We start from the raw sequence: 11,373 nt of genomic DNA, 5'->3' as shown, positions 1-11,373 counted from the left end.
ATTTTCAGTAACAAATATTATGGTCATTGATCAAATTTAAAATGTCGTCTCTTTTGTTAAAGAACAATTTAATTTAGCAAATGAAACAAATCCATGACAATAAATATTTTCGTATCATTATTGTCCATGCGTTTCATAACCAAAAAACTTCGGGATCGCTGAATGCTTCGTAACCTATGACGCTTTCTGTCAAAAATTCCCTAATTTGATGGAAACGAAAAGTCGTGGAAATGTTGTGTTTGTCATTATTGAGAGACGTTTGAATGACACTTTAGTTGCAACCTGGATATCACTAGATTGTGTTTCATTGAAATTATACAGTACAAAGGTTACGGACGTTGCATATAATATTAAACGGTGTACACGTAAGCCAGCATGATTGTTATTTGCACGAGATGATGGTTATTAAATATCTAAGTATAGCATTAGACAAGCATTCAGATTCAAAATGGTGTACGGAAGAACAGAGATACCGACTGACCATGTTACGCTTTTCATTCTACTTGCTCAGGTCATTAATCAGTACATTGTTACATTGGCAATACGTATTTCAACGTGAGAAATGATAAGTGAAATAAAGGTAAAATGAAACCATTTACTTGCAAAAATGATCTCTCATTTTCTTTATAGCCATTTTAACTGTTGAAGTATAAAAGATCTTTACTGATTGCTGAATTGATCCTGTTTAAACTGATGCTAACGCTCTTAAACTGTTAAAGTAACAAATTCAATAATACGACAAATTTGCGTATAAAGGCAATCTCAATACAATATCGATACAGATTACTTACTCTTCGTAGCTAACATCTTGTGAAAGCAAATTTAGGCGTTCAATAATTGGACAAATAATCCTTCGGTGTTCAATTAAGTATAAGGGATCAAGACTGTTCAATAGTTATTGGTACATCCACAGCTAAAACAACATGAACGAAGCAGGTGATAAAATTAGCATCAACTTCAGTGTTGTGAAGGACCAGAGGATAGTGGTCTGCACTAATATGGAATACTTCGAAGATGATCTATATGAGTGCATTATTAAGAATAAAAAGGCCCCAGTGTTTCAGTACATCAAACGCGGCCTTGATCCGAATCACGCGTTTCGAAGCGTTGACCGACCTGAACGACTTGGAAAGACCATGCTCGAGATAGCTGTGCTAGAAGGCTCCACTGACATCGTCAAACTTCTATTGGATCGTAAATGTGACGTGAACCTTATGTACATTGTTAACGTTAATCAGTTTTCCTATCAACTGGAGCAGTTCAAGAAAATGGAGCGTCTGAAACTAACATGTATATACCGATGCATCGTTTACTCTCAAGTGCATTTAGTACGAATGCTAGTAAGTGGAGGTTTTGACGTGAACATCCATGATGAACGGGGATGTTCGGCTTTGTGGCACGCTGTAGACCAGAATGACTATGAAATGATGAAGGCTATGCTAATTTCAAAGACTGCCGATGTAAACAAATGTGACAATACCAGTAAATTGACGCCTTTACATATCGCCGCGATGAAGGGCAACGTCAAGATGTCATCGTTATTGATTCAGCGCGGCGCAGACGTCGATCGGGTTCAACTTCGTGGATCAACTGCGTTAGTTCTTGCATGTAGGTCGGCAAATTACGACACTGTGAGGATTTTACTTTTAAACGGTGCTGATCCAAATCACGTCGGATTTAACGGTCACAACGTCATATCGACAGCGCTACAATCAACGACAGATACTCGTATACCCAAGATGCTGCTCGTATGCGGGGCCCTTGTAGATCAAGAGCTCATAGATATTTGTAGAAAGGAGGGCAAGAAATTCATGCTGTTTAAGGAGCATCCTGAATTCTTCGAGCTTTTAAAAGAATGCGCATCCGTTCCACGCTCCATGAAGACGTTATGTTGCTTAGCTATTCGCCGGCTGCTGGTTAAGTCGGGAAGTAACATGCATTTGATAATGAAAGTTGAGAAACTTCCGCTTCCAAGGTTGATCAAAGATTACTTGTTGTTTGGGCACGTATAGTTTGCATTTATAGAAGCTTAGTTCGTGTTGTCAGAAGTTGTCTTTGTGCCGTTTTTTTTACCAAACTGTGAAAAACGGTTAACATAATTGTTTAATAAAATGGCGTTTGTTAATTTACTATCCATATTTACTCGATCCGAAAGTCGTCTGATGATACAGTTAAAGCGGAAACCTTTCGAACATTTCATGAAGTATCCGTCTTTCGATGTTGATTTGTATGTTCAAATTGTTTTAATGCTTTCTCTCTAATTTAAGTATTTTCATTCCGTTGAGTACGTTTACTTTTCGTAAAAAGTATTTTAACATTTGCATTTACACGCTTTATCAACAGTCAACTTCACGAAATGAAATTAATAAAACTCTGCTGTGTTTTACAATATACCATGTTTAATCAAGTTATCAATTTTATTTGGATAAAATACGCTTATAATTATCATCAACTTTCGCTTTTTACGCTTTTGGTAGTATGTCTCCACGCCTTTCATCTATGTATGTGATTAAAAATTCATTAATTTAATATAAATATTATTGCTATAAGTTATTTGTGCGTTGAAGGTTTAATACATTCACCAACAAGTGTGACCGTGAACCAATCGTATACACGTACGTAATGCCTCGGTCACACTGTCACGAATCAGAGCTACGCACAAGCTACGAATACTTTTCGGCACAGTTCGTAGCTATCCTTACTGGACCGTGGCTCTCCGTACTTGATCCGTGATCAGTCGTAGTAGTTTTTGGATGTCCGTAGCGACTCTAGACAAATTTTGAACATGTTCAAAAAATTGCTACGAATTTATCGATCGTAGCGTATCCGTAGGAGTCCGTACTAATCCGTACTAGTTCGTAACGACAACCGTAGTCGTCCGTACCTTTTCGTAGACCAATTTTTTTTCAATGACTTCTACGAATTGATACGAAGAACTACGAAGCGGTACGGTTACGCTACGTATTAGCTACGAGTATTCCACGGATATACCACGGAAAGCAACGGTTCTAGTACGTTGTACTACGGATAGGCAGGAATTTGCACGATCTTGTACGATGTACTACATTTCAGCACGAAACAGTACGGACATGTACGGTCCACTACAATAAATTGCTACTGAAATACATCATTGAAATTATAAAGCAACCGTACTTGCATTTGTTGAGTTCACAATCACCAACCGCCAGCAAATTGCGTTTGCGAAAAATTTGTTACACTTGGATATTGATATGGCACAAAACACAGGTGGTTAGCGTGTGGCTATGATATTTATTAGTGATAACATCATTTTAAATGATACATACTCATCTTATAACAAACACCGACCTAAGTAAATGTCTCGCGGTCTTTGAGCGGCTAGATATTTCTCTGCTATATTGTATTCAATTGACTCAAAGAATAGTATGAACCTACTGATAATTTATGTTGATAATCGGAAAAACCAGCAAAACTGGAATACACAGCTCAATTATTGGCAAAGCACTAGTTAAATGGTGTAAACCAGTTGTGAAGTACCGCATACAATATCGACAGACATTCAATGTATTGTGATATAAACAATATGAAGATACAAGATCATTTAGTGAAGGGTAATAATTAAAAGGTAAATATTAAGTGTATGCTAATTGTTTATATGCATTGCAATTCTCCTCATTGATATCTACACACCCAATAAGTTTCATGGCACTCCTTCCAATTGATTTTTACACACCCTTGAAGTTTCATGTTGAAATGTTGTATCATATCTGAGATATAGCCCTGAAAAAATGCATCATACAAAAACAACAAAGCGCGATACCTCTTATTTAACAAATTGAAGGGTTATGGTTCTTAAGCATGGCACTACTCCTCATTAATATCAATACACCATTGAAATTTTATGTTGAAATCTTGAATGGTATCTTTGATATAGCCCTGAAAAAATCACCATACACAAAACAACAAAAGGCAATAATTCTTATTAAAGAAAGTGTAGGGTTATTGTTTTTGTGCATGTCACTTTTCCTCATTGATATCTACACCTATGAAGTTTCATGTTGATATCTTATATAGTTTTTGAGATATATCCCTAAACGTTTTTTTTTGTGACAGACGAACTGACGGCCGGACGCACGGACAGAAGGACGGACGTACAAAGCCAATTGTATATCCCTCCGCCTTTGGCGGGGGACAATAATAAAAAAGCGAATTGTGAAACAAAAAAGCGCCATTATAACATTCATAGTTTTATGTCATAAAATTATTTAAGGCTTTTTCATTCCAACGCTAATCTTTTATTTCAAATGTATTGGACCAGCTATGTGTGTCGGAAGAACATAATTTGGTATGCCTCTATCATTTAACGTGAAAAACATGAGGATGAGTACCAGGATTTTCAGCCAGACTCGAGGGTGTCAGTATCTTCCACTTAATGTATGTGAGTCACGATTCATGCTGAGGCAGCTGTTTCTACCGTTTCCTCTCGGTGATTTAGCAGAACACATAGCGTCTCAGGTAGGTTTCGGTGTTAGGTTCATTTAAGCGTTGATTAAGTCCAAGGCAGTGTTTTTGTTACGATGAATATTTGAGGTGCACGTTTGACCCTCTTGTATAAAATAAGGGTACATTTGTTGAACTAAGGACAAGACTTATATTCATTAAATTACTCAACATGAATTAAATAAAATGAGATAAATATGCATGTTATTATTCAATCACGTCTTACCATTTTAAAATCCATACTTTTGAACCAAAATTGCTGGAGGTAGCTTAGCTCTGAGGCTCCACTTACATAATCAAACTTCTCGTGGATCATTAATGTGACGTAAAGATAAACTGCATCGTTAATGATAATTTGTGTTACTATAAGCTGGAACAATTCAAGAAACGAAGCGTCTGATACTCATGAGTATGTACCTAGGCATCATGTTTGCTATTTCCACGAGATGATTGTTATAAAATATCTGAGAATAGCATTACTCCAGCATTATAAAAGCGTTTGTGGCAGAACAGAGATGCCGACTGACCATGTAACGATTTTCATTCTACTTGCTCGGGTCATTACTCAATACATGGTTACATATGCAATACATACTTCAACATGATCGCCCTATTCCACTACGAAAACAAGCCCACGATTCGCTACGATTTCTCAAATTTATTGAATCGGGAAGACTTGTGACAGTCTGCGATTCATTTACGACAGTGGTACGATTGAGTTACGACGAATCGTGGGTATCGGTTGAAGTCTTGCGAATAGGGTCGCGATTTCACTACGATGTGTAAGAATCTATTGCGACTGTACTACGAACGTTGCAGATCGGTCACGACTAAGCTAGGACCTAACCGTTCGCACCCATGAATTCGGCGCCAATATCTACTGATATTGATTCTAACACGGCACGCGACTTGTTTTCTGTGGACAAAGAAGGAAATAAAGTGTGGGTTATTCTGCAATAAAATATTGGCAGAGCTTAATGTTTCGAACATAGTTCCGAATAAATAAAGAAAATATTCCAGTAAAATGCACGTGCTTAAATCCCGCTCTAAAAGAAATGTAAAAAAATGTAGCACGTATATGAATGTAATGAAACAACAAATTGTATATTTGGTGATAAGTGGCATGACCACGCCTGCTAAGAATTTGTTTGTTGAGAAACGTAATTAAGAAAACATTTATAGCATGTCAGCTTTTTAGAAGAATTAACACATGTGACGTCATTTAGTTTCTATGAGTGTTGTTCTCAATGAAAATGACATAATTTGCAAAATATTTATGAATGAAAACGACGTCAAATGTTTGTACAATTCAATGACGTCACTAAATAGTGAACTTTGTACTAAGAAGGGCGGAGTATTGAAAAATCTAGTTCAAAAGCTTGAAGCAAATCAATCAGAATCGTGTAAGAATAGAAATAATATTTTTCTATGATGGCTTGTTGTCGAATAACCCACAGTAAGGAGTATAGATTCGTGTTATCAAAGCACTCGTGCTCCGCATTCGTGATTTAATTCCTACGCATCTTTACTCCTTACTGTGGGTTATTCGACAACAAAACATGATGGAAAAATAGCATTTCTTTATCATTCTTATCAAAATCATAACTGTTTCGTAACTAAATCGCGAGAATCTTAGCGGGCTCGCAACTCAATCGGGTTGAACTCTTGAGAGTCTTGACAAAGTCGTAAATGATTCGTAGACAGATCACGTGATCACCGATTCCCCGATTGAGTCACGAATTACCTAAGATTCCATTACGACGCCCAAGAACGCACTACGACACTGTTACGAGTCAACTGCGATTAAATTCAGTCTTGGAGGTCTCGGTCAAATTTTAAACACGTTTAAAAACTGGCCGCGATTTTTTGGGAGCTCACGACTCGCCCGCGACAAGCTACGAATGAGTTTGGACCTTCGCCGATTGAGTTACGAATGTCCCCGACCTCAAAATATTGGAATTCGGGACAAATCGTAGGGAATCGGGTCGTAGTGGAATACCCCTATGAGACATGATACGGAACTAATGGTAAAATACAAACACACTTCATTTACAAAATCATTTTTCATTTTCTTTTAAGCCATTTTAACTGTTGAAATAGAATATATCTTTATTGACTGCTGAATGCGTAGACCTGTTTTCATAGACACTAAATTTCTTTAAGTTACACAATCCATAATACTACGTATATGATTGTAATGGCTATCTCAAGGCATTATCATTACAAATAACTTACTCTTCGTTGTTACCATCTTGTGAAAGCACATTTAGGCATTTCGTTATAGGACCAATAACCCATAAATGTTTAATTATTTATAAGAGATCCAGACTATGCAATAATCATTGGTACATCCAAAGCTAAAACGACATGAACGGAGCAGGAGATAAAATTAGCATCTATCTCAGTTTCGTGAAGGGCCAGAGAAAAATCGTCTGCACTTAAATGGAATTCTTCGCAGATTATCTATATGAGTGCATTGTTAAGAATAAAAAGGCCTCAGTGCATTGTAAGTACATCAAACGCGGCTTTGATCCGAAGCGTTGACTTACCTGAACGACTTGGGAAGACCATGCTTGAGCTAGCTATCGATCAAATTATTTACTCTTGGGTCGTACATGTGATGTAAACGTTAATCAGTATTCCTATCAGCTGGAAGAATTCAAGAATTGAAGCGTCCGAATTTCTTTACTTTCAAGCGTGCTTGTTACGAATGCTCGTTAGTGGATAATTTGACGTCAATATCCATGACGAGCGGGGAAGCTTGTGGCACGCTAAGACCAAACTTTCTATGAAATAATTATGAATATGCTATTTTTAAAGACTGGCGACATTAACAAATTCTAGAATGCCGGCAAATTGACGTTTTCACTTATCGCTGCGATGAGGGGCAACGCTAAGATCCTCGAGGGCATTTTGCAACAAGGTTTCTGGCATCCTCGGCTTTTGAACGTCGTGTCTTGCAGCCAAGATGTAGTGGTCTTCTGCAATTATTACCTGTGAGTCGACGTTGATGTCAGACACATTCCAGCCTTAGTTAAAGGAAGGTCGTGTCCCTCCGTGGGGTATTCAACTCAGTGTATTTATCAACAATAAGTTATCTTTATTTAAATCATTGTATCTTGCCTTCCAATGTTTAACTAGACTGTTTCCTTTCCATATGTGTATTGATTAACGCTGTTAAGGGTCGATTCACTGTGACTACATCGGAGTAATCGTTAAGATGGACATAATGCACAGGATATGAGTATCAGCTTAATAGAGAAGTCTTATACAAAGTATTTAATGACCATTTTACAGATTTCTGTATAGCACTGATATGTGATCTCTATAGCCGTCTACTCGAACAGATGAGTCATTTATCTGATTGCATAATCATAGCCAGTGCTTTTTTCTGGAGACTAGTCATTGTGAGGGTCATGATTGACCAGCTTGTATTAAATCTGGGTTTATTTGCAAAAATATTTACCATACGCTTAGCTCTTCTTCAAACAACACGTAGTTGGTAATGAACGTCGAGAAAATATCGTTTAAAACTTGCCCTTCCGTGCCTCCTTACCAATCGAATTATTTTTCGTTCAAAATAAAGTGTCCGCTAGCGGTCATGTGGCACGTAAGAGTGACGATACATTCCTGTTGTTTTCGCGTATATTCTAAAATGTGTAAGTGTTGTTTGATCTATGTTTTGGAATATTATGCCAGAAAATAAACTATTGCCGTAAGCAATAATCAGATCGCCACTTGTGTATGATACTGTTGTAACTGTTATGTTCTTTCATACATGTGTACATAGAACAACACAAAGTAATGTTATAATTACATGTTATGCATTGATTCATTGTTTCTTTACCAAAACAATGTATGCTGGTGCTTTAATAAACCCTAGTAAACCTATAAGCTTTCGCCTGATACATTAATGCCGTTTATTTGCTGTTAAACCTACACAATTCATATGCTAACAACCGGAAATATCTGAAGCGTAATAAGTTTCTTCGTTGTGTTACATTTTTGCCGTTTTCAAAAGAATTTCAATCACATCACTGATGTCTGTTAACCAACTCACATTTTTCCGGGATAAGCTGGTTCACCAGTACTAAGTGCCATGGTGCTAGTAACTGGCAACTGCCCAAATTGAATCTGCGGCAGGGGGAGAATCGTTTGAAACGATTTGTTTAACCAATATCAATTTATTATGTGGATCAGGGCCGGAAAACGAACCCGTTATCTTCGTGCTTGTAGTAAAACGCTCTACTTAGCTAACCGGCTGTGTAAGTTTCATCGTGAATGATAATTTTAACTTATGCATTTTCTTCATTATCGGAGGTCCATCAACGTATATCCCCAAAATACAGTCGTTTTTTTCACGCGGTGATATTCGCATTACAAAGCATTCATATCTGTAACTCATAGGTCGTGACGCCGACTGAATCGTTTCATTTTGTATGAATAAAATGATTGTTGAATACATGTTTAAAGTCATAAATGTCTTCTATATTCCCGCTTAGAAAATGTCATATCATGTACAGACGCCATGAATCGCAATGCATTGGTCCGTCTTCATTAGTGTTACAAACGATTTGAATAAGGATCTCAACTGAACCAACATTAGTATTGTAACACTTGTGTTGGTATTGCAACCGACGAATTGGCGTTGACCATTTGTGAAGTATCGCACACGGTTTGATTTAAAGTTCAAATGAAAAGACAAAGAGCAAGATATAATAAGTTTAAAGGACAACATGTCCGTTATATTTTTCAACTGAAAACCGCCACAACCATTTGGTCTACTTAACATTGACACTTTATTATATCGCTGATATTTTGTGAATTTATGCGCAAAAAATTGTTTCACAAAAGACGAATTTCTGAATGCGCGGGTAAATGGAAAAACCATCGCTAATCTGGGGGTACAAACAAAGCTTACCCATTAACAATCGTAAAAATCACATACCGTATCAACTGTTGGTATTTATATAAATAACCACAATAAAATATCATGATCAGCGTTGTTTGTGCCCATGTATTTGATTTTTTTCAAGGTTAGCGCAATCCGGGAAACATTTATCGGTGTTGGTATTAATCAAAATTTTCAGAAGGTCCAAATAATTGCGAAGTCTACTACTCTTCCGGGTTATTTCATTGTCAGTTCTAAAGTATTATTTAACGTTCGACTTTTGTATGCATTCCCTTATAGTAAGTTTGTTGTGGGACTTTTTACTGAATATACATTAAGTCATCGTTTTGATAATTTTTTGTATTGTTTTAATGATGATAATATACTGTACTCGTACGGCAACCATGCGCATGTATAAACTGTGAATTAACGTGGCAAAACCTCATAAAGCAGTCCTGAATAACTATCGGACGTGTTTTGTTATTTTCAGACATACTTATGAACATACTGGTACTGTCAAAGACAATCGTCACAATACATTAAGTCACAAATAGCACTATTGAAAAGAAAGCACAACGCTAGATAACACAATTTTATTTTGCAAATATTAGTAACATATTCATACTTATCAGTACAAAGTTGCATTAGTAATTTGGTGTGTCACACAATAACAAATCTTTATTATGGTAAAATGGTAAGTAGGTTCACAATCTTATCGCTTTACATAACACATTATGTGACAACGAAATAAAAATAAGCGGTAAACGGCCCTAAGGCGCTCATCTGAGATCCGTAGGAATGTAACTGTTCTGAGTAGGTGGTTTTAACTAGGTTTCACAATAAAACTGGCCAAACACCGTGTGGCCATATTGTTTTGAACAAACCACTATCATTTTTAACTCAGTCCAGATATAACAACACATTTTGAACGTTCTTTGCATGTTTCATGATGAATGGGTTAAACATGTGATTTCAAGATAGTAAAATGTTTTTACGAAAGCCAGATAAGGAAAACTTCCCCACCTCATGGAAATCACGTTTTTAATGGACTTGAGTTATCTTTAAATCTTTCTTGGGAGGAAAAACGTTGCAAGAAATGTTCAGACCAAGTTTCATATATACTAGTATTGGGCATAAATTTTGCCTTAAGAATCTTCACATGCTTTATTTTGTTTGACTTAGTGAACTACATTACCCAGTTACAACCTCGGTCGAGAAATAATTGAGACAAATGTTCAGACCATGTTTAACGAAGACTTGGCAATACATGTGGCATATAGATTGTTTATAAACCTTTTCTTAAATTTGACCTAGTGACCTTGTTGATTACCCTACGTGATTAAGTTTTAAACACGATAAGATATTTTTGGAAAACATGTTCTCATCAAGTTTCATGAATTTTATGGGCACATAAATATTGCCTCTCTAATGGTCACATACATTTTCTTAAATTTGAGCAAGTAACCGTTGACCACTACTGACCTTGTTTCAAACTCAACCGAAATATTATTGGACAAATTATCTGACCAAGTTTCATTACGATTTGGAAAAAATGGGGCCTCAAGAGTGTTCACTAAATTTGACCAAGTGACCCAAAATTTTGACCCGATGCAACCCGGTTTCCAATTCAGTAATACATCGTTGGGACCAATTATTTTAGCAAAATTAATGAAGATTTGGCAGTAAATGTTGACGATATACGACAAGAGACAGACAAATAGCAATCACACAAGCTCACCATGAGCGTATTATGCTCACATGAGCTAAACAAAGTATGTTCAGTCATGTATATTTCGCATATTATTTTACAAGCTCGTGCTGAATTGTCACTGTGAGTGCCGAATCCCCCAGAAGTATCTTTTTTTAACCAAATAAGTTTTTAATGACGTGCCTAGTTTCTAGACGTGCGGGACCCATGCCCTAGTTTCTTGACGTGCAAGACCCAGATTAAATCTACGCCAAGATATTTTAAAGATTTGTATTCTGACAAAGTTTCATAAAGA

At 36.6% G+C, this 11,373-nt stretch overlaps 1 protein-coding gene across 1 annotated transcript; it reads left to right on the top strand.

Annotated features, from left to right (window-relative positions):
• The first annotated feature begins 138 nt into the window (after positions 1 to 138).
• Positions 139 to 2,125, top strand: LOC127850389 (ankyrin repeat and SOCS box protein 8-like). Its single transcript, XM_052383406.1, has one exon. It carries the CDS (start codon positions 924 to 926, stop codon positions 2,010 to 2,012), a length of 1,089 nt encoding a protein of 362 aa, XP_052239366.1. The 5' UTR covers positions 139 to 923; the 3' UTR covers positions 2,013 to 2,125.
• The last annotated feature ends 9,248 nt before the right edge of the window (positions 2,126 to 11,373 follow it).

Source organism: Dreissena polymorpha, chromosome 11, assembly GCF_020536995.1.
Source record: "Dreissena polymorpha isolate Duluth1 chromosome 11, UMN_Dpol_1.0, whole genome shotgun sequence".
Taxonomy (NCBI): domain Eukaryota; kingdom Metazoa; phylum Mollusca; class Bivalvia; order Myida; family Dreissenidae; genus Dreissena; species Dreissena polymorpha.
Note: the sequence above shows the minus strand (reverse complement) of the source record. Positions and strands in the feature narration are given on the sequence as shown.